This window comes from Penicillium waksmanii (genome assembly GCF_028829765.1).
Source record: "Penicillium waksmanii strain IBT 27052 chromosome Unknown utg000004l:1.0-5674109.0:1.0-5678898.0, whole genome shotgun sequence".
Classification (NCBI taxonomy): Eukaryota; Fungi; Ascomycota; class Eurotiomycetes; order Eurotiales; family Aspergillaceae; genus Penicillium; species Penicillium waksmanii.
The window spans coordinates 4830129-4854166 of NW_026643251.1; the positions used below are offsets into that span (position 1 = coordinate 4830129).

Consider the following 24038-nt stretch of genomic DNA (forward strand, 5'->3'; position numbering starts at 1 on the left):
TTCCAACCTAGCCCATCAATTGATCTACATACACCACGTCTATCCGGGGGACCCGAGCCGTTGAATGACCCCGTTATTCATGAACCATGCGCTCCGAATGGTCCCAAGACGACTCTAACACATTCCCATTCGAGACAGACGCGACTAGTCCTTACTCATTTGGACAAACAGAGTGAGCCCCAACGACAACAAGCAGATTGGCGACGTTTTCAACTACATTCATTGGTCACACTAGTACAAAAACCCGCAAAATGTCATTAGTCTCAACGAACTGCCAGACTGTATTACGAAAGGAGTCCTTCGACAAGGACGATCATTTCCAGATTCTCATGGGTCTGCAGCCTCTGAGAATCCTTCCTTCCGAAGAGATACTCCAGAGACCTATCATCTACCAATTGTTCCCAGTCTTTGCAAAGTGCAGGCAGACGAGAGAATCCTTCGTCCCGTCGCCTTCCTTGGCTCTAGGATAAATTATAGCACCTAATTGACCCCGTAATATATGTGAAAAGTAAATAAAGAAACAGAATTCTTTCTCAAGTTCCATCGCTACTTCCTCTATTTCATTGATATAATTTTCCCCCGATTAAGAAGGTCACTATCATGACTCCACAACTCAATTCCCCAGGAGAATATGTCTTAATCCGTACCAAGGATGAGCTCGAAAGGTACCAGAGAATTCCGTCCATCCCAAGGTCCTTCCGAAATAGTTCCCCTATTGCGATGAGTTAAACCATTGCATATAGACTGGAAAGGCAGTACAATGTCTGGCAATCCAATATCGGCTATCTCCTACACCCAGCAATCACCCAAAGGGGGAAACTGCGCGTGGCAGATGTAGGAACAGGCACAGGGTCAGTACACACACATTCTCCCATGTTTCATATAAGTTGGTCGATTTTCGAGAATTCCATGAGGACTCCAGCTCATGTATACGTACAAAGCTAATATTATATGCATTAAGTATATGGCTACGAGACCTCTCGAAGATCCTCCCCGGAACTTGCCAACTCGACGGATTCGATCTCTCCGATGCGATGTTTTTCAAAAAGACGCCAAGACCGACGAATGTTAGCTTTATTCAACACAACCTCCTCAAGCCTTTTCCGGCCCAGTTCACTGCCCAATATGACGTCGTCAATGTTCGGGCCATGGTGGTAGCACTATCTTCTGACGAGTGGGAGCCTGCGCTCCGCAATCTCATGTCTCTTCTCCGTATGGCTATTTATTCAAGTCGGAAGCATCGACTCGTACGCTAACATAAAAAGGACCTGGTGGCTATATACAGTGGCTTGACTGCTCGGCAAAAGACTTCGTCGCAAAGGGAGCAACTGAAGGCAGAGTTCCCATCAACGCTGAAAGATGGACGGAGCTTCTTCGCAATACGGCCAATGCTTTGGGAAAGACACCAAAGTAAGATAGATGATCTTCGCTCATTTCCAAGGCCGATTTAGTTCTGACATACGGAATAGCGTTAATGCTCTTTACCGAATTTTTCGAGAGAATGGCCTCAAAGATTGCAGTGAAAGGGTGTATCCATTGGATAACCCGGCCGACAGGGATGAACTCAATAAGGCAGTTCTTGATGGGATCCATAACTTTATGATTGCCGCGCTGAACGGGCGCACTTTTGAATGGGCCAAGTCGGCGGATCAAGTTATGGCTATGAAAGAGGCAGCTCAGCAGGACCTGCACAACTTGAACTGTTGGTTTAGTTATAATGTTTACGTTGTGGTTGGGAGAAAGGCTTAACTATTAACAAGTAGGCTGAGAGACCGGTACTAGTACCAGTAGTAGAGTTACAATGCGAAAGGTTTCACTAGAGTCACTGCGTATAGGAACGATAATATGAAGAGGCTCTTGCAAAAATCATGTATTGGAAATGTTGGGTATCTCGTAATAAATCCCTCCTAGGGTAAATGTCAAGTCCCCAGTCGCACACACGCGATTTCTGGAGAAGAAAAGGCAAAAGAATTTAGCATGAAGTAGACAAAAAATGTGGAAAAAAGACAGCAAAAAAATAACCTAGGCCCTCCTCCTATCTCGTTCCGCCTTCCTCTCGGCGATAATCCATTGACCACAACTTTTCCCAAGGACGGGCCCTAGCCTGTCGCAGACCAGAAGCTGAGCGCGAAGGCGGTGATGCTGGTAATGTAGCGCCGATGTGTAATTGCGCTGCTGATACTGATGCGGGGTCCTGATTCTGTATTAAGAGGCAGTTAGCATTCACAATTCCAAAGAAACGACCCGGTAAAGAAGGAATCTATCATAATTTCCTACTTTTCACGGGTCTTTGAGAAGGCCACGGCGAACCTCGTCAAATATCGGTGCGGCCTCTCGAGCCTGAGAGCCGGTATCCGCGTCGGCTGGTCGAACGATATCCGATGCTGAATCGTTGGCTTTGTGAGAGGGCGTGGGTGTGCCTCGTTTGGAGTTGGAACTATTACGTCGGCTATCTAGGCTTTTCGATAGAGTCTGGGCGACCGTGCTTTCTTCAGTCGGTCGCTTGAGACGTATACTGCCTTTGGCGTCAACATGCGCGGAGGCAACGGTGCTTTTCGAGATACCTGGCGTAGCTGGCGCGCCGGGCTTCTCTTCAACGGCATCAATGAGGTACCATCGGAGACCGTCCGAAAGCTCGAAGGGATTGTCATCTTCCAAAGACGCGCCGTCGCTGGCATCCCCGAGTGAGTTACGGTCTGCGGCTGCACTGTTCAATGACTTGGACAGGTCGACAACTCGCTCTTCAATCTTGGTGATGCGAGCCAATAGCCAGTCTCGTGTGTCTAATTTGTGAGAGTCTTGCTCGCGCAGGAAATTATGAGGCGCATTGATGTTGAAGGCTGCCCACGAACGGATCGCTTGGTTTCGGGTAGGGAGAAACAGGGCGAGATCTCCTTCCTTAAAGGAGCGGTACGCAATCTTCTCATGGGCCTCGCTTTGAACCCGATGGTAGCGATCACGATACGTTCGGGATTCTTTCAGGTACTTGCGAGCATAAGTCTCAAGATCCTTGACTCGTTTGATGACCGCATCTCCGAAAATCGAGAAATCGAAGCGTGATAGATTTTCCATGAACGCAATATAATTAGATTCTTCTTCCTCGGGGGCTTCTGCCTGCATCCAGGACAGTAGAGAAGCGTCGGGTCTCGCCGAGACGATCCCAGATTGAGCAATACTCTCCCCAAGACTGGACGAAGCGTTAACCTTCGAAGCTCTCTGAACGGCAAGATGCCCGTCCTGTTGAATAAGCGCAAAGCCCATCTGCTCAAGTATGTGCACCAGAGTGTCAACCTGTGAGTGGAGCTGCTTAGAGACATCATAGGATCGCACCCCTCGGGCATGAATCCGAGCCACGACCTGCTGCTCTGTCTGGGAAGCACGTTTGAGCTTCTCTTCGCATTCGGAGTGTTGGCCTTTCAGATTCCGGGTTTCGCTCTCGGCGGCTGCGAGTTTTTGAGAAAGAGTTGCGCGCTTCTGTTCTTCTTCGACAATTTGTTCTCGCAAGGCATCGGATCCGCTTTGACCGGCTGATACGTGAGTCTGCAAGGAATGCAGTGCAGAACGCTCGTGTTCCAATTCTGACCTGATATTATCCAACTTTGCTTGTGTCTTTGAAAGCTCTTGTGTAAGTCGTAATATTTCAGCCTCTTTACTTTCCAGCTTATTTGCTTCTTCCTGAAGATTTGACTCAAGTTGAGCGTTTCTTTCCCCAAGAGACTTAATTTCTTCCGCTGCTTGCGATGCGCTCTCTTCGGCATTTTTAGCATGAATGGAGAGGCCTTCGGAGAGAATGTCGACGGCTTTGATGAGACTAGGAAGTTCAGGCGGCACGGCTCCTCCGGGTGATAAGTTCATGAAAGCTGACTGAAGGGCGTTATGATTATCTTGGTCCCTTTGGTCCTGTTTGCTGTGGTAGAGCTCAAGACTTTCAACTTTTGCTCGTAGTTCTTGGTCTCTCTCTTGGTGGGCTTGGATGCGATCATTGAGCTCAGTGGCTTTCTGAGCTTCCTCCGCAGAAGTATCTTGGGCGTTCTGTAGTTCGAGTTCAAGTTGATGAATGCGCTCGTCCGATTCTTGTCTTTCATGATCGCGACCATCCATGAGCCTATCTAGCTCTTCTTCAACCTCCTCGTTTCGGTGTCGGAATTTCTTAAGTTCAGCTTCCAGATCTCTCCGCTCATCTTCGAACTCACGTTGCTGAGCCTCGAGGTTCCCAATCAAGTCCTCCTTCGTGGACTGAGCTTCGTGATATTTGGACTGAGCTTCTTGATATTTGTCAGAGTTTGTCTGGCGTTCGAAATGTGCTTCCTTGTGAAGCCTTTGCACGATATCCCTTTCAGCAGCTAGTTCAGCTTCGAGTGACACGATGCGCTGAACCAGCGCCCGATCTTCCGGAGACTGAGTCATTGATACTCGTCTTGAAGAAACAGAGGAGCGACGCGACATGGCATCGGGATGTGGCGATGCAGGCGAACTCGGAAAGTCAGGGCCAAAGTTACCACTTGAGGGTCGACTGAGATGACTTTGGCGATGCAGCAGATCCTCAAGTTTGCGGATGCGGCTGTCGGACCCTTTGACTCTTTCTTCGAGTTTGGTTTTCTCTTCTTGCAGGCTTCGCACCATGTCATCACCGCGAAGTAATATTGAGCTTCTACCCAAATCGAATACACTTCCGTTCTTAAATGCCTTGGCCCGGCGTCGTTGCTGGCGTGTTGGTGCATCCAAGTCTTTGAACTGTACGGACAGGTCATCCGCGATTTTTGACAGGGAGTGTTTCGTCCTTATTTCGTCGATGTAGAGTTCAATTTCTTTCCGATTGACTTCCGGCCACCCATCATCTTGGCCCTGCAAGTTGACTTCGATTCCTGGGGCAGTGGTGTCTCCAAAGGATATAAAATCGCCCATAGATTTGACCCATTTTTTGCGGCGGCGCTGTTCCTCGTCTGTGAGAACAGCCATTTCCTCTGCCAAACTAAGCGAGTCGGTTTTGATCTTATCGCTCCATTCCCGGCGACGTATAGACTCTATCAAGATAGATCCGTAGACCATTGGCATCTGGAAAACAGAGTATATAACATCAAACGCGTTGCTATTCACATCAAGATTGACAAGCTGGGAGTGGGCATCAGCAAGACGAGACTCAATATGCGATATTGTTCGCATCTGTTGAAGGGCCATCTTCTCTGCAGCTCCGCGGCGTCGCCAGGACTCCTCCATGATATGCTGAATATCCTTACTGAGTTCGAGAAGCGAGGGGAGAAGATCTTGTGTATGGCTGAGGGCCAGCCTAGAAATAGTTGCCAGCATCTTCTGGTTGTTGGGTAAACCAAGGACGTGCTCGTAATCGGAGCCGATTTTCTTTGCAATTGTTTCCACCTCCTCCAAAAGCCCTTCATCGCCATCATCTGGACCAGGTAGCGTCTCGTCCAGCAGATGTTGTGTCTCCACGGCAATATCGGTGACCATCTTCTCAATATCTTGGATATGTCCAGAGAAGCGTGGCGAGGCTAAAGCTGCGTCTGACCCAGCTTGCTCAACCTCGAATACGTCGACAAAGTCGCGGAGGGTTCCCGTGGGCCTGTTCTTGTCCTTCTTTGGGGTGGATGGGCGCCCAAGCAAAGGAAAGTCCTTTCGCGCGGGAATACTTTCAAGAGTTGAAAGAGCACGCTGCCAGCCATCTAGGGCCGCCTGTTGTTCCTCTACAAGTGTGTTTGCCCATGTCTGTGCTTCCTGGAAGCGGTGTTCAAGCGTTCCCACATGAGATTTGAGGTTCTCCAAAGCTACACCCACTCCGCGGTGTATGACCTCAGTGCGCTCATTGTCTTCGCGAACCTTTTTCGCATTCACTCCGCAGCGAGTGGAAAGGTCAAGAGCCCAAGTCCGCCTTTTCATGAAAAGATTTCGCCATGAATGAAGGTCGTTCTGGTCGGTGATAGATGCTGGTGGGTTTGTCGACTGCAAGGGTTCCGGTTGAGGTAGCTCCGGTAGTTCAACATCGCCCGGGTCGCTCACATATTGCCGATCATAAACAAATATTTCAGTCTGCAGTTTTCCATATTCATATAAGCACGCACTCCAACAAATCCTGGATGGTCTATCTTGGCTGGGGATGTGGGGGGGGGGGCCTTCGTACCTCAGTGGCAAGTGTTTGTATCTTCACATTTTTCCCCCGAGCGGTCATCAATATTTGTCTCGCAGGCGGAATAGACGTATTTCGGACAATCCATGATTTCAACGCATCCGGTCTAAACAGTCAACAGGAGTGGAGTCAGCGTGCATTCACGTAAAGCGAGGAGCAACAGGAGAGGCATCCCCACACCGATATCTGGGAGAGTGTACATACGAAGCAAAGGAAACCGGATCTGCGAGAAGATGCTCACCAGAGTGAGCGATGTAGATATGCAACGACATTCCCCCTCCTCACCATTCGATTCGAGCCTGAGAAGCTCGAGTGTCCAAGGGAAATGGGAGGGGATGGGTAATAAGCCAAAGGAACTTGAAGGCTGCAGCTCCCCCGTGAGCAGCTGCCTTCCCCACCGCCTCCGCGCCCGAGCATTATCATATCACCAGGTGCTTACTACTGGGCACGAGATCCCGATCCCCTCCATGGCGACCAAACATGCCCAATTGCCGCACCTGCGGTTGGGTGAGCTGACCCTCCTTGGTTATGCGGCAGATGACTCTCGTGATGTTGTGACCTTATCCGATCCAGAGGCACTGATCCTGCAACTCGCCAACCAGGTCCAGGAACAACAACTCGAAAAGGCGTTGCTAGAATCAGGTACGATCTAGATCCTCGAGGTTTTGGCTACTCTTTCTTTCACTTTTATTCGCCGATCAGACGGGTGACCTTTTTATTTATTTTATTTTTTCCATTTTTCGTTTTCTTGACGATGCTTATTTTATTGGCTTTGGCTTTGCGCTGATTACTCCTCAGATCCTGGGCCAGAAACAAGGCCACCCTCTCGCGATGAGATCGAGGAACACCTCGCGAATGCAGAACGCGAGTTGCTCGAGGCGCGCGCCACCTACACAGTCAGGAGGAAAGCCGCTCACACCATCCTCATGACCGACCCTATCCTGAAAGCGGTTCACCTGAAGGCCACTATTCCACCTGAACGGTAAGTACTCGAACTATCTGATGCATTGATTCGCGTCTCATGGGAATCGCGTAGGGCCCTTCTCCGCCTTGTGAACCGGCGCGACGTGCTCGCGCTAGCCCACGAAAATCTAGCCTCGGCACATGACCAGGTACTCAAACAGCTTTCTGACTCGGAGGTTGCGAATCTACAAATCAACCAGGAGAATCAAGAGCTGGTACGACAGCTTCTAGAGCTTACCAAGCAAGATGAAACATGGAGAGAGAAGCTGAAAGATGCGAAACTCTTGTCACAACTGGAACAATTGGAAACCGACTTCAAATCCAACAAAGCCCAATGGGATACGATGAAGCATATTGCCAGTGCGATGGTCGTCGGCAGCGGACTGAATTGGGCTGATGACGACCAGCTTCAAGCTTTGGTCCTGGATGAGAGTGAAGATTGATATTTATGACGAACCAACATGGTTCTTTTTTTCTTTACGAGTGGATCTAGTTGCATACCCCCAATAGGCCGGAGTTCCGGCGTCAACCCTCGAAATACAAATGTGATTTTCCGTGCATTTCTTTATCCTTCTGGAGCTTCCGGGCGATGTGCACTCGTAATTACCCAGGCAGGATATTAATAGGCTTCGGGTCACTTGATTGTGGCCCTGTAAGACCTTTGACCCACGCAGTACATCACCGCACCCGCAATGATGGAGTACCGGGGGGAGGGCGGAAAGGGAAAATGGAAAGGGGAAGAGTGAATTAACAGGATAGCGTATCTGGACAGGTCACCGCTTGGACTACAGGAAACATCGATTGGCAGAATACATGGATGCATATTAGGCCGGAGCCACATCCAGGGCGTCGTAGTGGGAGGGCAGCAGGATTACACAGTAATTCATGCTGCTCCCACTTGCACTGCGACGCAACCAGTCGATGACGCTAGGGTGGTATGTGATTACCACAAGAGTACCAGAGAGTACCAAAGAGTACCAAAGACCTTAGTACAGTACCCTACACTACCGTATTGCTGGTACACACTGTACCCTGGTATGTATCTGTATCGGAATGCCAGCCAAAAAAGTAACTTCCCCCCATCAAAAGCTGTGCTTCAAGAACTTTTGCACCTTTGCACTGCCGAATCCCCTAACAGCCTGCATCATTAGCGTGCAGAACATGACAGGTTCTAGGTACCTGCCGCCATCCACCAAGGAATGAATTATACCGAGGGAACAAACTCGACGCGTACCGTTCGTCCCTTATCCTTGTCCTTTTCTTACTCCGCCAGCTTGTGATTGCCTTTGGGGGGGGCTGCTCAGCCAGTAATGGAGCTGGACTGCTGTCTAACCCATTCCAATCCCGCGATCATCCCAAACTCCGTCGGGCCCACGCCTTGTTATTTGTGGTATCGCTCCGGCGATAAGTTACCCGTGTATAGTCAATCCAGCTTCCTTTCCGCTCGCGCGTTGTTGCTATGGTACTGTCTTCCGTACTCGGGTGCAGACCAGATAATTACCGTAAGACCCAATAACGGATGGCCGTGGAGTCATTTACCACACCCAGGACCACCCAATACTCGGTTGCAGGGTGGAGAGATGGAGGGAGAGGGGGGGTAAGATAGTCTGGGCGCGCACCATTTATTACACAGGTTGCTCTCGAGGTGGCCGTGCTTCCGCTCTGGTTCGAAGCTAGTCATGGAGGCGCGTCTGCTCTGCACGACCGCACCACCAAGTTCTACGTATAGCTGCGGCATATGAGGGAAGACAGGGTACAAAGTGGTCTCCCCATGCCCCCAGGCTCCCCCAGGCTCCATACATCCATACATCCATACGGCGGTATTGTCTTGGGGTTATTCAGAGCAAGGTGCCATTTGCGAGAATCATTGCCCCGCTTGAAAAGGGATTCGTGCATTGTGCATGGTAGTGGTGGTGAATGTGGTGGTGGTGGTGTGGTGGTGGTGTGGTGGTGGTGTGGTGGTGATGGTAGTGAGTATGCCATGGTCATGGTCATGGCCACCCTAGGCAGAGAATATTCACACGGATCAGAATTCCCGATATCCAGATACATAGACTTACATAGGATAGATGCTAATGAACTGGTGTGAATGGAGCACCGAGTACATACCAGTGTACACCACGCCATACACAGTGTAAGTACGGTAGGTAACTATGTATGGTACAGTATGTATTACTAAGATACATTCCCTGGCCAGTCAGCACCCGCACGCCCTTGCTGCCCACCATTTCGCCTGTGCCCCCCTCTCTCTCTCTGGCCTTTCCCTAGTACTACTGCCTCCCCTTCCTCTCTTCTCTCACACTCTCCCTCACGCTTCTACTACCAGAGCCCTCTCCCCCATACAATCCCCAGGTACTGCATATCCCGACTCTATATATCCCACACCCAATTTTTTCAACAACACCACCCACCACTCTTTTTTTCCGCGTTCTTCATACCTTGAATCACTTCTTTCCAGCCTCTTTCCCTTTGCTATTTTCTTCCTCGCGACCGTGATCTTCACTGTTGCGCGCTTCATCCTCCCATCTCTCTCTCTCTCTACCAACAACACACTAACCAAGCTCTTTATCACCAACAGCTCATCTCCAAAAGCTTCGCGCTATTCTATTTATCCCAAACTTCCTGTGAGTTGAACATTTCCTCCTGGTTCATTTCACCATCTGCTTTGCCATCTTGATCCCCATCGTCGCGCTTGCTTCCTCGAGCGCGCCTGTCCGTTGCCGAGTCAATCTTCACTCTGCGTTCAATCGCGCTCTTCCCTGCATTTCCCTAGTCGCATCGAAGTCGCATCATTCCATTTGTGCTGCTGCCGGGCGATTCCCTTCTGCACTATCACGGTGTTCCCGGCAGCTTCGGCAAAATCTTTGCTTGTTTATCACGTCACCTTTGTCTATATCACACAGTGCTAATCGATTTCTGCAGACAACATGCCTAAGGAGAAGACCACGACTCGCAAGGGCGGCAAGGAGCGCGTCCAGCGCCGCAAGAAGGGTAGGCTCTTCATCGTCCACCCGGGCGCATTGACTCGTCGACCCTCATGCCAATGCTAACTACCACCAGACCCCAACGCCCCCAAGCGTGGTCTGTCCGCTTACATGTTCTTCGCCAACGACAACCGTGACAAGGTTCGCGAGGAGAACCCCGGTATCACCTTCGGTAAGCTTTTCTTCTACTCCATCGCATGAGCTCTACTTCTAACACCACATACAGGCCAGGTCGGCAAGAGTCTTGGTGACAAGTGGAAGGCTCTCACCGAGACCGAGCGCAAGCCCTACGATGCCAAGGCTGCCACCGACAAGAAGCGTTACGAGGAAGAGAAGGCCAAGTACCAGGCTGTAAGTATCCCTTCGTCCACACTCAACCTCCCCTCAACACTAACTTCTCTACAGCAGCTCGCTGAGGAGGATGAGGAGGAGTCCTCTTAAGCGCCTAGCCGCAATATCACCAATTGCGCGGTTCACGGCGTTTGTGTCTTTACCTCTTTTTCGCTGATCTCTGGTTGTTCTCGTCGTTTCTGCATCACTTAGGGCTTTACGGAACGGTTCTACGGTGGTTTCTTTCTGCTTTTTTTGAACGCCCCCCGGGAAGGATGGGGAGGTTATCGTTTAATGGGAAATGTCTTCCGGAACTTCGGGCTCCATCCTATCGTTGTCAAATTATCCTCAATTTGCGTTGACGACTGCTAAAGTTAAAGCTGGATGGCCGGTGCCACAACTTGCAGGAATTCCGATGCGAGGTCGGCTTGCCGTATCCTAGTCTACTCAAATCAATAATATTTCCCTAAAATCGGCTCTTCCTAGTAAACTGTTGCTAATTTCGTACGCTTTAGCTATCCTCATCCCGACATGGTTTCTGGAATGGGATCTGCTTGGTCGCATGGCTCCGGTGGCCCAAGCTCCTACCCCGACGGGTCCGTTTGTTTACCCCGACGCGTCTGGGGGATCTCCGATTGGCGCCTGATGAACTAGGTGTCGATGTTCTTCTTGGCCTTGCGATCCCAGTGGGAGTTTATGCAGAGTTCCCTACTGATACTGAAGGGACAGTAATACCTAGTTACTGGCAAGAAGTGTAGTGGCCTTGATCACAATTGAATAGTTTCTTCTCAGAGTCAGTGTTGCCTTGACCTGGGTAATGCCAATTGAAAGACCCTCGCAGCACAGCTGGCTAGAGTCCTTTTGTTCAGATGTCAACCCAGGCCCCCAGAAACAGGTTACCCTAAATGCCATGCGATTATAGTAGTACAGATTTGAGACCGAGTAGTTCAGCTCCACACCGTGAGAAGCCGTGGGGTTCTTTGTCTACTCCAGTCACCACTGCGAGTCCCTACAACCTTGGAAGGCGTTGGCTGCATAGACTAGTCTGAGCTTAGCAATGACTAGTATGCTACCAAGCTTTCTATGGAGATTTCTGTTATTGACCCTCAGATCCATTGATTGACCTTAGTCACGGTAGTGGGGCCCTTCCCCAGTGGCTTAGGGCAGCAGGCGTATTATTATGATACTCTATATATATCTCGCATCTATGGATAGATATGATCCGACCACTCAGGTCTACTCCAGGGTGACTAGTACTAGAACTTAAATTACTCGGGACTTGCTAGACAGTCTAGACATCCTGTCCACTGCTAGCACTAGTACACGGTGGTCTGAATCTCTGAGTCTCTACTAGACCCCCCGGCCGCTCTGAGTAGATCAAATGCCAAGAGCCTCAATCCCCCCCGGAGATGAAGAGCACTGGCAGGCGGACTCGTTGCAAGATCATTGCCAACAACCTTCAAGTTGGCAGTGTCCTGAAGCCCCATAGACCGGACTGGATGTACACATGCTGCTATCAGTATTATGTACTACCTTCCAATGCCTGGAATATTTCAAGTTAACGGGATGAGCCATTCGACCGGCTCATGTCACACATTGACCGAGTCCGCCATTATTTATTCAGTAGAACCCCTGTAGTGAGCGAAAGACATTCCGTGCCTTGTCAGTATATACCTATAAAACTTGAAACCCGAGAGCAAAAGCTGCGCAAAAATTGGAAGTTAAGGTTCGATCACTGTATGCACGCACTGCGGGGATGTTATCTTCACCTGTGGATAGCGTAAGGTATGTATAACTCTGGGGATCTCAATTAAAAGTGGTACGTCTACTAGTTGAACCATCTTGTAGAGTCGCTTGTCATTTTAAAGAACAGGTATAAACGCATAAACGCCCACTTGATGTGTACGGAGTAGACCACACCGCATGCGCAATGCCAGGGCTGGGGATGGCGTCAGAATAGAACCTTGAATGATGGAGTATAACTTAATCCCGTCTCTGGTGAGTACGAGTATGTGCATATCTAGTACAGAGTACTACCATCCTGGACCGTAGGGCAAACGGAGTGGGGCAGGTAGGGACCAAAAAAAGAAAAAAAAAGAAATTCAATGGATAGATCGTCATAAGCAAAATCAAGTAGCATAATTGCAATCCAATGACTGGGGATGAGCCACCCTGAGACCCCAGTAGACCCCAGTGGACCAACCAGAGGCAGTCAAAGCATAGTCTAAGCCCCAGCGATGAGTCAAAGGGAAAACACGAGGGAGCGCACAGGGCCGCGTCGGGCTCCCAACCGGGACTAGTGGAAGTCGGGGAACCCGAAGAGGGAAAGCGCCCCTCCGGCCCAGGCTCCTATACAACCTCCAGCACCGCCAGCCTGAGGTTCTCTTTCTTTTCCTTTCGGAGTCCCTTCGGCTTTCGACTTGACAATTAGGATTCACGGCCTTGAGCCCCGGGGCCGCCTAGTCTTTCATTAATTCCCTGAACGGTTACAGTGTCCATTCCTGTATACCCTCCCCCCCCCAACTCTTCGACCCCCTCCACGTTAACGATACCCACCCCACCAATCCCGACATCATGGCGTCTCTCGGAGATCAGCTATTCTTCACGGATGTCCAGACTCAGTCTGATGACTGGGTAGACTTCGAGCAATTCCTCGACCTCCCGGTGGCTTATGGCGATGACTATTCCGCCTCCGCCACCGTCTCGCCCGACATGAGTCTTCCATACGATGCTGAAACGCTCGGAAATGACCTGCCGGACTTCTCTCAATCCGCCTTTCCTGACATGATCAACTATGGAACCTCCGATGATCAGTTCCTGGCCGACCAGTCCCCTGTATTCGGAATGATGCCGGATACTCCGATCTTCGACGATGAGATGTTCAATTCTTACCAGCCTTACGACGACAACGGGCTTTCCTTCCGCCAGATGGTCGAGACGCAGGCCGCCGCCGACCCTCGTACCACTTCTATCAAAGAAAAGCGCCGCGAAGCCGCCATTGAATTGCACCTCCAGCGATTGTGCGATGCCACCGCCCGCGATCTGGACATGTCTTCCGATTCGAATACCAGCTTCTCTTCCCCAAGCTGGTCGGATTGCATGCGTGGAAGCATTTCTCCTCAGCCTGCGAGCTTTGAAAGCCCCGAGAACACTCCTGCCTCCGCCTCCGCCTCTAGCGCTGGCACTGGAGGCCTCGAAATGGTTCTTGACCTGAACATGAATGCGACTACCAACCTGCCAAAGAAGCAGAAGCCTCGCTCCCAGGCGCAGAAAGAGAACTACATCAAGGCTCGCAAATATGGTGCTTGTGAGAAGCACAAGAAGCAGCATAAGAGGGTAAGCATGAATTCTCCCTTAACCAACATCATTTTAGAGACGAGAATGCTGATTCATGACTAGTGCAACTGCCTGGAAAAGGCCGCCGCTCGTGCTGGAGTCAGCGACGTTCCACTGACCACCAATGTCAAAGAACGGCCGCGCCAACCAATGCTTCATGCTCCAGTTCTTCCAGATACGCGCCAATCCGGCGTACCCGGACACGATCCTTCACTGGTTCCACGCCTCGCAGCCAAGATGATCAAGAGATCAATCAGCAGTTCCCCGGAACACGATCCATCGCGGGGCCTATGCGCTGTTCTCCCCACTGTGAGGACAACAAAGCGAAGCGATGTCCCAGGCCACGATCGAAACCCGTCTGGCGTTTTGCCGGCCGTCAGGGCTACAAAGCAAAGCGATACTGCGGCTCCAGATCGACTACGCAACACTTCTTTTACCTGGTCAATTGTCAGGACATCGAAGCAGAGCGATGTTCCAGGCCAAGATCGAGACACGTCTGGTATTTTGCCAACTGTTCGAGCCACGAGACAAAGCAATGTCCCAGGCCACGACCGGCAAAACAACACCTTTGTTGTTTCGCCGACTGCCAAGGCAACGAAGCAAAGCGATATTGCGGGTCAGGACCGGCAATACGCTACTTCTGTTTTGTTGCCAATTGGCAAACGAAGCAGCAGTGTACCGGGTCACAACTCGCAGTACAACTCCTCTGGCGTCCTACATGTAAACCAAAATGTCGGAAAATTCAACAGAGCACCAGGTCACGCGAATTCGTGCCGACCACCAAGTGTTCTTCAATCTGCCAAGGCAAGTCGCGAGTCGGCAGTGCGTTCGCGCACCGTTGGCCCTGCGACTGTGCTTTCGAAGGACAGAAACAACAGAAACGTTTCGCCGACAAGCTCGAGCGCAGGCAATTCACTCAAAGCAATTCTGCAAGTTCGGCCCCCCACCACGGGAATGCCTTCACGTCCTTTGGAGACCTCCGAGCCAGGCCGCACCCGCATCCGCTCCAACCAAAAGCAGTACGCTCCGAGGCTCTGCAGTTCGAATACCCTGGTTATCTCAAGACCCAGCCACAAGCCAACTCCGCAAGGAGTCAATCAGCCACTGGAGAGTATATCTACAGTGCCAAATCATGGACCAAAGCAAAGCCTGGCCCAACGCTCGTCGCGCTCACTATCGCCTATTCATGGAATCGCATCTCAAGCTATTCCAACTGGGCAAACTGTTCGCTCGATTACCAGTCAACTTGGCGGGTTATTTTCAAGCGTTGTCTCGACGGTCTCTGGTGCCTTGTTTTCGGCGGTATCGCCGGCATTTGCCTCTCGGTCTGAACAATTGATGTTCAACTGTCTGTCATTCTGTGGCGCCCACATGATGTCTGCAAAGAAAGGCCTCCAGCTGTATCAGCTTTAGGACAAGAATTTTGCAGCATCTGCGCTCACAGCCCGTGAGGTTGGAGCATGATAATCATGTGGCTCCCTTGTTATAGATAAGGATAGCCTAGTCTCGCAGAGCGATCTTGATGGTCACATTGTGTTTGTATTAGGCTAGAGTTCGAAGGTTGGAGGAAGATGGGTATCTGGAGAGCCCAGCAGGATTTGACGATAATCGCTCTAGAATCTAGGTCACATATAGACAGATTACAATAAACAAAAGCAGTCATGATCCTATCAGATTTTGGGTTTACATTCCACTTAAAAATCGTAATTAATCGCGGTTAATCCTACTTAAAATGTGGACTTGTTTGCGGTGCTCCATAGCGGCAACTGTCTAAACCTTGCCGCTGAGGTAAACTCCGTCTCTAGAGTTACTTGGTCAGCTTAGTAGGTGAAATTAATAACCGTTCCAAGACGAACAGAATATGAAGAGCTGCCGCACTCTATAGTATGGTAAGGGAGGATGTGGAGCGAGGACAAAGCACCGAAATATTCTAGAATCTCCAAGAATACCAAAGCTAATAATACGCAAAGAATCAGCATAACAGTTACCAGCCCTGCTTTTGCCAAATCATTCTAGCCATCTCCTTCAAGCGAGATTTTGAAATAACTAGATTTCCCTCCTGGATTTTGACGAGTAGAAGCTGCCCTTGGGTATCAAACGATGAACAGAACTTGGCAATAAGGAAACAACGACGATCATCCTGTGCATCATCGCCTTGGCTGTTATGGTCGGGTTGTTGTGCTGGCATCGTAGCGATAGTAATTCCAAATAGAAAGATAGCCAAAGAAACCAGAGGTCTTGAGTTTCCCTAAAGGCAAATTAACAAGTTAAATGCCTATCTATATGTAGTCTTGCGTAGGTTACCTCATGGTGAGCCTTCAAGTTTACTGGCGACTCCCGAGGTTCATGACAACTTTAATAATGCTTACATTCAGTGGCAGTACCAGTGACCGCTTAAATTACATGGTGATCGAAAGCTAAATTATCAATTTAAGTAACCTGTGTATAGTTGAAGCCTGTCAAATACATGCACTATTTAGCCGAAACCGAGACCAATTGTCCTAAAAAAGCAGCTCCGGAACTCAATAAACCCCGCTCTGTCTGTAAGGAAGTGGAAGTGCAAGTAATCTAAGAAAAGCTATTAATTTAATCGAAGGCAAATCTTGAACAGAAAACATCAGATAGTAACTAATGAGTGATATTGAGTGATCACTAGTTAGTTAGTTAGTTAAGTAGCGCTGATTAGTCACTGAGCCTGAGCCTGACAAGAAGCCCCACCTGGCAGATATTATCCTGTCTATTTAGGGGCATACCAACCAGCTCTTCGAAACTGCGCTAGTAATACTACACCATGCGAAAAGCAACATCTTTCAAATTATCTACGTTGGCTGGGTACTTTCTTCAGGATGATCCCTCCACTGACCCGGATACATTCGACTATGTAAGTACAAATACGGGGAGGGGCTAGTTCAAATCCATCTCACGCTCATCACAGGCAAAATCGAACTTTGGTCTCATTCGCCGCGCGTATGGTTCAGAGACCGAGGAATCGAAGGAAGATAGCCAATGGCAAAAATTCAGCAGGGAAATTCAGCGCCTGAATGGCCAAGCGGAGCCAAATACCCGATATAAAGTGCTCTTTCTAGGCCGACACGGTGAAGGCGTCCACAATGTTGCCGAGAAGCGATATGGCACCAAAGCATGGGACGTACGTCTTTCTACAAAAATGAATATTGTATTTGAAGAAACTCAGATGGCTCATTCAATTTACAGGAGTACTGGTCTCTGCTCGACGGCGACGAATATGGTACTTGGGTTGATGCCCGTCTGACAGACGTAGGTATCTCCCAAGCTAAAACTGCACGCGCAGCTTGGGAAAAACAAGTCAAACATAGCATCCCGACCCCGGAATCATATTACGTGAGCCCGTTGATCCGATGCTGCGCGACTGCCCAGGTTACATTTGACGAATTGGATATGCCGCTCACCAAGCCTTTTCGACCAGTCATCAAAGAAGTAAGTTGCATATATCTAATATGAATGAGCTATAAAGCGAAGGCGAATCTGATTGGAATGCAGCTCCTACGCGAGACTATGGGTGAGCACACTTGTGACCGCCGCTCTCCGGCTTCTACAATCGCGACCGAGTTTCCGCAGTATCAATTCGAAGCAGATTTCACAGAAGAAGATCTGCTGTGGGACGCGAAGACGCGCGAGTCCAATGAAGACCGCAATAAGCGTCTTTTCGAATTGTTGTGTGATATCTTTGCTAGCGATGATAATGTTTTTCTCTCGCTGACAGCGCATTCCGGTGCCATTACGAGTATCCTGGAAGTGGTTGGCCATCGAAGGTTTCCTTTGCAGACCGGAGGTGTTATTCCTGTCATCGTGAAGGTGGAGGGAAATCGTCCCCGAAGTAAATGATGATACGGGATATGGTATATAGTACTCGTATATGGTGGGACAGATAGTGAATAGTATAAGGTCCGATGAAGATTTCCATAGAATGGTATTGATCATATTGTACATAGGCTCACAAGCCTGGCTTTCTCTACTGGAAATGCCAAAAAAAAATCCTCTTCACACCCTAGCCAATGGGCAACAGAAACAACAAAAACCGGTTCCAGCTAGGATGGGCACACGGATGTAAATAATACAACGCAACGGAACGGAAAACGCCAATGGGGAATCGATGCTCAGCCAATTACCAGCTGTACCATTGGTTTTGAGCAGAAATCTTCCGATCGGGAAGCTGGGTCCAGAGCTTGGCTGTCCGCTTCCGCAATGCATCGGCTTCACGCTCCTGCCACTCGCGGATAAGGGTCTTCTGTTCCTTCAACACAACGGTGATACCAGTGGCCGGAGGACGGAGGTGGTTGATTTGACCACGGGCACGGTGGTCCATACCGAATCCGTAAGGGCCACGGTTGACCCAGGCTTGTTGAATATAGATATTCGTGGGGTCGGTAATCTCCTTGCGCTCGCCGGACTTGAGAATGACGGTGATGGGCTTCTTGTCGGACTCCTCGGTGGCCGACAGGCCCATGCCGGCACGGACCATGGCGACGTTTTTCGCGTGCTCCAGATGACCAAGGACATCCTGAGCGGCCTTCTTCTTGCTGAAACGCATCTGCAGGATCGCCTCATCGAGATTCTTGCCAGAGATTTGGCGGGCCAGGGGGCCTAGTTTCTTGACCGAGGTCTTGAACCAGTGCGACTTTGAGAGAGATTCACGCTCTGTACGCGCAATCTGCACTTGCCTGGAAATCCGGCCGCCCTTTTTGATTTCCCGGTTAACCATCTTCTTTTCCCACCGAAGTTGAGCTCGGGGGTTCGGGTTCAGAGCAAGTTGGAGGCGTTTCTTATCCCGCTGTTCTAATGGAAGGTCGGCCTGCTCGGAGTCACGCTGTTGCATCTGTTCCTTCTTCCGGCTTGGTGTGGGACCCGATGTTGCTTTAACGTCGTCGGCGAAAATCGAGTTCGCACCCAAACCAGCTTCCTCCCGCTTGGGAGCGGATGGAGTACGAGCGGTCTTGGGTTTGTCGCCAAGAACCCACTTTTTCATGGAGGAGAGCAGGGAAGACTTCTTCTTCTTTTCGCCGGGAGGAGGGGTGGTATTACCAGCGTCATTATTGGCGCGGCAAACAGTTGTCGAGGTCAATGTCCGTCGGGGGGCGCACGAGACACGATTCCGGGCGGCTTGATTGAATGGTCAGTATGGGATGGATTTATTTCAATAGCAATAGCTGTCAAATATGACAGGAACTCACCTGCCCGGACTAATTGTCCAGAAGGATAGACAGCACCCATTGTGGCCATAAAGTGGAGTGTTGTTGATCTGGCTGGAGTAGAGAGCGATGGACGATGCGGAAAAAAGGTTGAACTTGCTTGGATTGCGCGAGTGGTGTCTGCCGCCACCCTTAGTTGCCTGAGGCTACAAAGATTTGATGCCTTAACTTAGTTAGTCAGTTATTATGCCTTCCTCTCTGCCTGAGGCCACCAGGTGGGCCCTGCGGCGCGACGTGATCGATCAAGCAGTGAACAACTGCAGGTGCTTCCTCCTTCTCTTCCCCCCACGAACGTATAAGACTTGGCTGTAGAGAGAAACAGAGACTTCAAGACAAATGATGCGTAAATTCCCTTCAATTTACGCAACTTAGACTGTTGCTACATCCCACTTGATTTCCTCTTTTCCTCCCCCCCCTCCCTCGTCACGCTCTTCCTTCACCGTCATCTCCACCTGCGAAGATCCACTAGTCTTCCTCTTTCAGGGCCTTCAGTGCTCTCTCTTCCTCTCCTCCTGTCTTTCACCGGCACCTTTTACCCTCCCTCCTTCATCCTCCTCCCCCCCACCTAGATTCCCAGGCCACTCTAGCCTGTGGCTTCTATCCCTTTCTTCTCGTCCTGCCGATATTTCGTCTCTGTCGAATTCCGTTTCTGAATCGGCCAAGAAGCTTCGGCCTCCTCCCGCTCTCTCTCTTTCACCTTTCTTTTCGCCATTTCAACTCACCATCCCCACCAGCATCGCCCCGGTATCCTGCAACCGGAAACTGAATTTCCTCGTCCCCATCGGTATCGCGCGAACCCTGTTAGTGACCCCGGAAACCGGTACGACGAGGCGGGATCAGATCACAAGCTTGTGTTGGCCGATGGAGGAATGGACGACACGCTGAGAAGTATCGTGCCCGCCGTCTAAACTGGATCTCTGCTGTACCAGCACTATCCGTGACATCTGGTCTTTGACATTTTCTTGCCTTCTGTCGCTCTTCCCTTCCTTGTCTTGTCCAGCGCCAGTCGCGGACTCTGATTTTGCAAGATGGACATCAATTCATTGCTGTCTCCGGACTCGAATACAAAGTCTGGAAATTCGACTCCCGTGCCCGGTCCTACGTCGAACAACGCACCGACCCCTGCTGCAGGACCATCTTCCCATAAAGTCATTCAAAGAGCTCGGTCGGGTCCCGCTCGCAAAGGGAAGACCTCCTCGCCTTTAGCGCAGCACGTCTATGTCCCGACGACTGGGATTCCCGAATCATCCCCGCCCGCGCCCAACCACAACCCCAACCCCAAAGTTACCGGCAATGGTGCACCCTCTACGACCGAGTTGCCGCCGCAGTTAAGACAAGCATCGACACCTGGGATGGATACACTGGCCGACTTAGCTGCATTGCAGCATCATCAGCCGCAACGGCAAAACGCTTCGAGCATGCTCCGCAGCACCGAGTCGTACGAGAGTCAGCTGTCCCCGTCAACTATCCATCCACACGTGAACCCGATCAACCACAACACCCCTACGCCGCGCACATCGTTTGATATCGCCATGTCCGAAGGTCCTCGTGAAAATGCGCGCAGGGGTTACGGGCAAACATCTTTGGACCCGGACGCGCAGCGCCTGGCGACAGAAGCATTCAATATCATACAAGAAAACCCGCATACTTATGACGCGCACGTCAAATTCATCGGTATCCTGCACACAGGCTTCGTGAACCACGTTTATCCCCCCCAATCGTCCAGGTATCCATGGCGACCCGCGTCGCTACGACCTACTGAATGATCTGAGGATAGCTCGCGAGGAGATGGACAAGCTTTTCGCCATGGGTCAAGATCTTTGGGCTGAATGGATCGCAGACGAAACTCTGCTGGCCCATACAGTAACTGAGCGTATTGCTGTTATGGAGCTATGTCAACGATCAGTCGAAGAGGAGTTTGGGAGCACCGAACTCTGGAAAATCTATGGTGACTGGGTGCTCCATTTATACAAAGAGGCATATGAGCATGGGCCTGGCCAATGGACCGAAGAAGATCGAATGATAGGTCGCGAAGTGTTCAGCTGGCAATTGGTCTTGGACGTCTGGCAACGAGCTGCGGAAGCTACCAAATGGATGATCAACGATGTCGAAGGTGTCTGGGATAGGTTCCTGGAGGTTCTTGACAACGACATTGACCGGGCTTCTCCCAATTCTCAGGAACGAATCGGGAAAATCAACAATCTCAAAAATCTGTGGGACACCCGACTGCAGACCCCTCATGCCGAGTGGGACCAGTCATTCCAGAAATTTTCCGGCTTCATTTCTAAGCATTATGGCCCCGCCAACTACGAAGAAATTATGGCCAAGACAGTCGCCGCTGCCTCGGAAGCCAAGGGTCTCTATGAAACACGAGAGAAATCCGAGTCTGAACTGAAAAAGGCTCAGAAGTCTGGTGATAAGACTCTCGAATGGGCAGCGTACTCAGAGTACATCGATACCGAACTCGCCCGAAAGCGTCCAGTGGCTGGACGGCGGAATGGCTTCCATCTATTTCACTTCGAGCTTGTCAATGCTGTCTACCAACGAGCAGTCTTGCGCTTCCCCACGGATGTTTCTCTTTGGGAAGACTATGTCATGTTTCTTATTGACCAAGCTATGCATGGCCATGCTTCTACCACTACAATCGCAACCCTGGATCGTGCAACACGCCATTGCCCCTGGTCCGGTAACCTTTGGTCTCAATATCTTTTGAGTTCAGAGCGAGAAGGTCAATCGTTCTCCAAAATCTCCAATATCAAGCACAAGGCTACCAGCACAGGTTTACTCGATGCTGGAGGCATGGAGGAAGTTTTGAAAGTACACACTACTTGGTGCAGCTATCTCCGTCGACGTGCTTTCTTCTCAGACTCGACCGATGAGGATTTAGACGTTGCGCAAGTCGGCATCCTATCCGCAATGGAAAGTGTGCAAGAGCTAGGCGAGAAGAAGTATGGTCAGTCATACCAAGGCGATCCGCTTTTCCGCTTGGAACGCATCTATATTCGATATCTCAGCGAAAGCGGCAGCTGGGATAGCGCAAGAGAGAAGTTCAAGGATCTCATCCCACGCCGTGGCAATAGCTACGAGTTTTGGCTTGTCTACTATGGCTGGGAACTCATTTGCTGGAGGAAATTTGTGCTAGGCGAAGCGACTGTCGACGCAGCGAGACGAACTCCCAGCCCAAGCTATGCGACTGCTGTACTGAAACAGGCCATTAAACGGACGGACCTCGACTGGCCAGAGAAGATCGTGCAAACTTATATTGCTCATTGCGAAGACTACGAAGACTCTGACGAGCTTCAGCTTGCTGTTATTGAGACTCGAAAAGCCGTGAGGGCTGTCAACGCTCGCAGAGAAAATGAGGCCCGCGAAGCCGCGGCAGCTCAAAATTTGCAGCAACAACAATGGGAGGCGGCTGCTGAAGCCGAGGCGTCCTCGTCGGAAAAGAGAAAGCGCGAAGAGGATGAGATTGATGCCAACGGCGAACCGACAAGTAAGAAAGCTCGTGGCGACGAACAGGTCCCAGAAGAGACTACAGCTGCTCCAGCCCCCAGCCGTGATCGTGAGAACGCAACAGTTGTGGCCAAAAACCTCCCGCGGGGGGGTGACAGAGCTCCAGGTTCGACAGTTTTTCAGGAATTATGGCACCATCAACAGCGTGAAGATCCTGACTGGCGAAGAGGAGAACGCAACTGCGCACGTCGAGTTTGAGGCCAGAGAAGACGCTCTGGGAGCCCTAGCCCGTGATCAGAAGCTCCTCAATGACAATATCATCCAAGTGCAGCTTGAGTCAAGCTCGACCCTGTGGGTTACCAACTTCCCCCCGACTGCCGATGAGGATTCCATTCGTCAACTATTTAGCAAATATGGTGAGATCGTCGATGTGCGTCTTCCTTCGCTCAAGTTCAAAACCAGTCGACGATTTTGCTATCTTCAATTTTCCTCGCCCGCGGCCGCCCTTAACGCCACCGAACTTGACAATACTGTTCTTGACAAGGGCTATAAGCTTAGTGCGAAGATCTCGGATCCTATGAACAAGCAATCTCGCACCGGCGCTACGGAAGAAGGCCGGGAGATCCATTGCAAGAATCTCGATTTCAAACTGAATGAGCAAGATGTCGAAGAACTCTTTCTGAGATTTGGAACGGTTGAAAAGGTGTCCATGCCACGGGATAATAATGGCCGAAAGATGGGATATTGCTTCGTCATTTTTTCCACCAAGGAGGAAGCCGAGGCTGCTCTCTCGATGAACAACGAAACGTTCGGCTCTCGCGCCCTCGTGGTGACGAGGAGTGTTCCTCATGCCAAGCGTATGACGCATACCTATATTTCTGGCGTTGACAGGTCGCCATCTGTGGAAGTTAATGGCGATAGATCAAATGCTGCGCATAGCCATACTGCTAGTGATCATCGCGAACGTACACTTGCTTTGATGAATATTCCCGATACGGTCAATGAGGCACGCATTCAGGCCATGGTAGAGCCTTTCGGACAGTTAATCAAGATTTCCCTGAGGCCGGATCACCAAGGTGCCATCATCGAATATGCCAACGTGCAAGACGCCGGCAAGGCGGCTTTGGCACTGGAAGGGAAGGAGATTGCCCCGGGTCGGGCACTTCACATCGGTGGTGTAGCGGAGTTGATGGCACTCAAAGCCGAGAGGAAGACTGATCGAATCACGTCTATCAAACCGGAGAAGCCTAAGGTCAGCCTCCAACCTGCTGGCCCTATCAAGCGCCCCCAACAACCTGGAGCTCGTGGGGGTCATGCGGGCCGTCGTGGAGGACTGGGCCTGAGGCGGGCCATGGCCGCACCGCCGCCACCCAATAATGACCAAATGGATACTACCCCTGACGACAAGAGCGGCGAGAGTGGAATGCCTAAAAAGAGCAATGACGATTTCCGTGCGATGCTACAGCAGAAGCAGAAGCGCGAGGAATGAATCAATTGAAGTGCAATGAATTTATCCGGCGCAAGGTCCTGGCATGGATCTAATTGGCGTTTGTCCTTTGTCTTTTATCGTTCTGAGGTAGTGCCTCGATGCTACTACATTGGTTA

General features: G+C 50.6%; 8 protein-coding genes across 8 annotated transcripts; 6 read left to right on the plus strand and 2 right to left on the minus strand.

The window, feature by feature from the left end:
* Window positions 1-600: 600 nt before the first annotated feature.
* On the plus strand, window positions 601-1749 carry N7481_004618 (class I SAM-dependent methyltransferase; the record flags this gene model as incomplete). The annotated part of the gene is made up of 5 exons (XM_057263837.1): window positions 601-665; window positions 744-851; window positions 962-1212; window positions 1266-1410; window positions 1470-1749. 5 exons carry the CDS (start codon window positions 601-603, stop codon window positions 1747-1749), a joined length of 849 nt encoding a protein of 282 aa, XP_057125498.1.
* Window positions 1750-2280: 531 nt separating this feature from the next.
* atg11 (autophagy protein ATG11) lies at window positions 2281-6411 on the minus strand (the record flags this gene model as incomplete). Its single annotated transcript, XM_057263838.1, has 3 exons — window positions 2281-6042; window positions 6134-6245; window positions 6344-6411. The coding sequence occupies 3 exons, from the start codon at window positions 6409-6411 to the stop codon at window positions 2281-2283; spliced, it is 3942 nt and encodes a 1313-aa protein (XP_057125499.1).
* Window positions 6412-6606: 195 nt separating this feature from the next.
* N7481_004620 (centromere protein H) lies at window positions 6607-7545 on the plus strand (the record flags this gene model as incomplete). The annotated part of the gene is made up of 3 exons (XM_057263839.1): window positions 6607-6781; window positions 6938-7121; window positions 7176-7545. 3 exons carry the CDS (start codon window positions 6607-6609, stop codon window positions 7543-7545), a joined length of 729 nt encoding a protein of 242 aa, XP_057125500.1.
* Window positions 7546-10029: 2484 nt separating this feature from the next.
* nhp6 (high-mobility group nucleosome-binding protein) lies at window positions 10030-10527 on the plus strand (the record flags this gene model as incomplete). Its single annotated transcript, XM_057263840.1, has 4 exons — window positions 10030-10093; window positions 10163-10258; window positions 10313-10437; window positions 10492-10527. The coding sequence occupies 4 exons, from the start codon at window positions 10030-10032 to the stop codon at window positions 10525-10527; spliced, it is 321 nt and encodes a 106-aa protein (XP_057125501.1).
* A 2463-nt stretch (window positions 10528-12990) lies between these two features.
* Window positions 12991-15165, plus strand: N7481_004622 (uncharacterized protein; the record flags this gene model as incomplete). The annotated part of the gene is made up of 2 exons (XM_057263841.1): window positions 12991-13752; window positions 13816-15165. 2 exons carry the CDS (start codon window positions 12991-12993, stop codon window positions 15163-15165), a joined length of 2112 nt encoding a protein of 703 aa, XP_057125502.1.
* A 1378-nt stretch (window positions 15166-16543) lies between these two features.
* Window positions 16544-17616, plus strand: N7481_004623 (uncharacterized protein; the record flags this gene model as incomplete). The annotated part of the gene is made up of 4 exons (XM_057263842.1): window positions 16544-16633; window positions 16688-16900; window positions 16966-17208; window positions 17251-17616. The coding sequence occupies 4 exons, from the start codon at window positions 16544-16546 to the stop codon at window positions 17614-17616; spliced, it is 912 nt and encodes a 303-aa protein (XP_057125503.1).
* Window positions 17617-17896: 280 nt separating this feature from the next.
* On the minus strand, window positions 17897-19002 carry N7481_004624 (mitochondrial 54S ribosomal protein uL22m; the record flags this gene model as incomplete). The annotated part of the gene is made up of 2 exons (XM_057263843.1): window positions 17897-18891; window positions 18963-19002. The coding sequence occupies 2 exons, from the start codon at window positions 19000-19002 to the stop codon at window positions 17897-17899; spliced, it is 1035 nt and encodes a 344-aa protein (XP_057125504.1).
* Window positions 19003-20008: 1006 nt separating this feature from the next.
* N7481_004625 (U6 snRNP complex subunit PRP24) lies at window positions 20009-23922 on the plus strand (the record flags this gene model as incomplete). Its single annotated transcript, XM_057263844.1, has 3 exons — window positions 20009-20654; window positions 20707-22473; window positions 22535-23922. 3 exons carry the CDS (start codon window positions 20009-20011, stop codon window positions 23920-23922), a joined length of 3801 nt encoding a protein of 1266 aa, XP_057125505.1.
* Window positions 23923-24038: the final 116 nt, after the last annotated feature.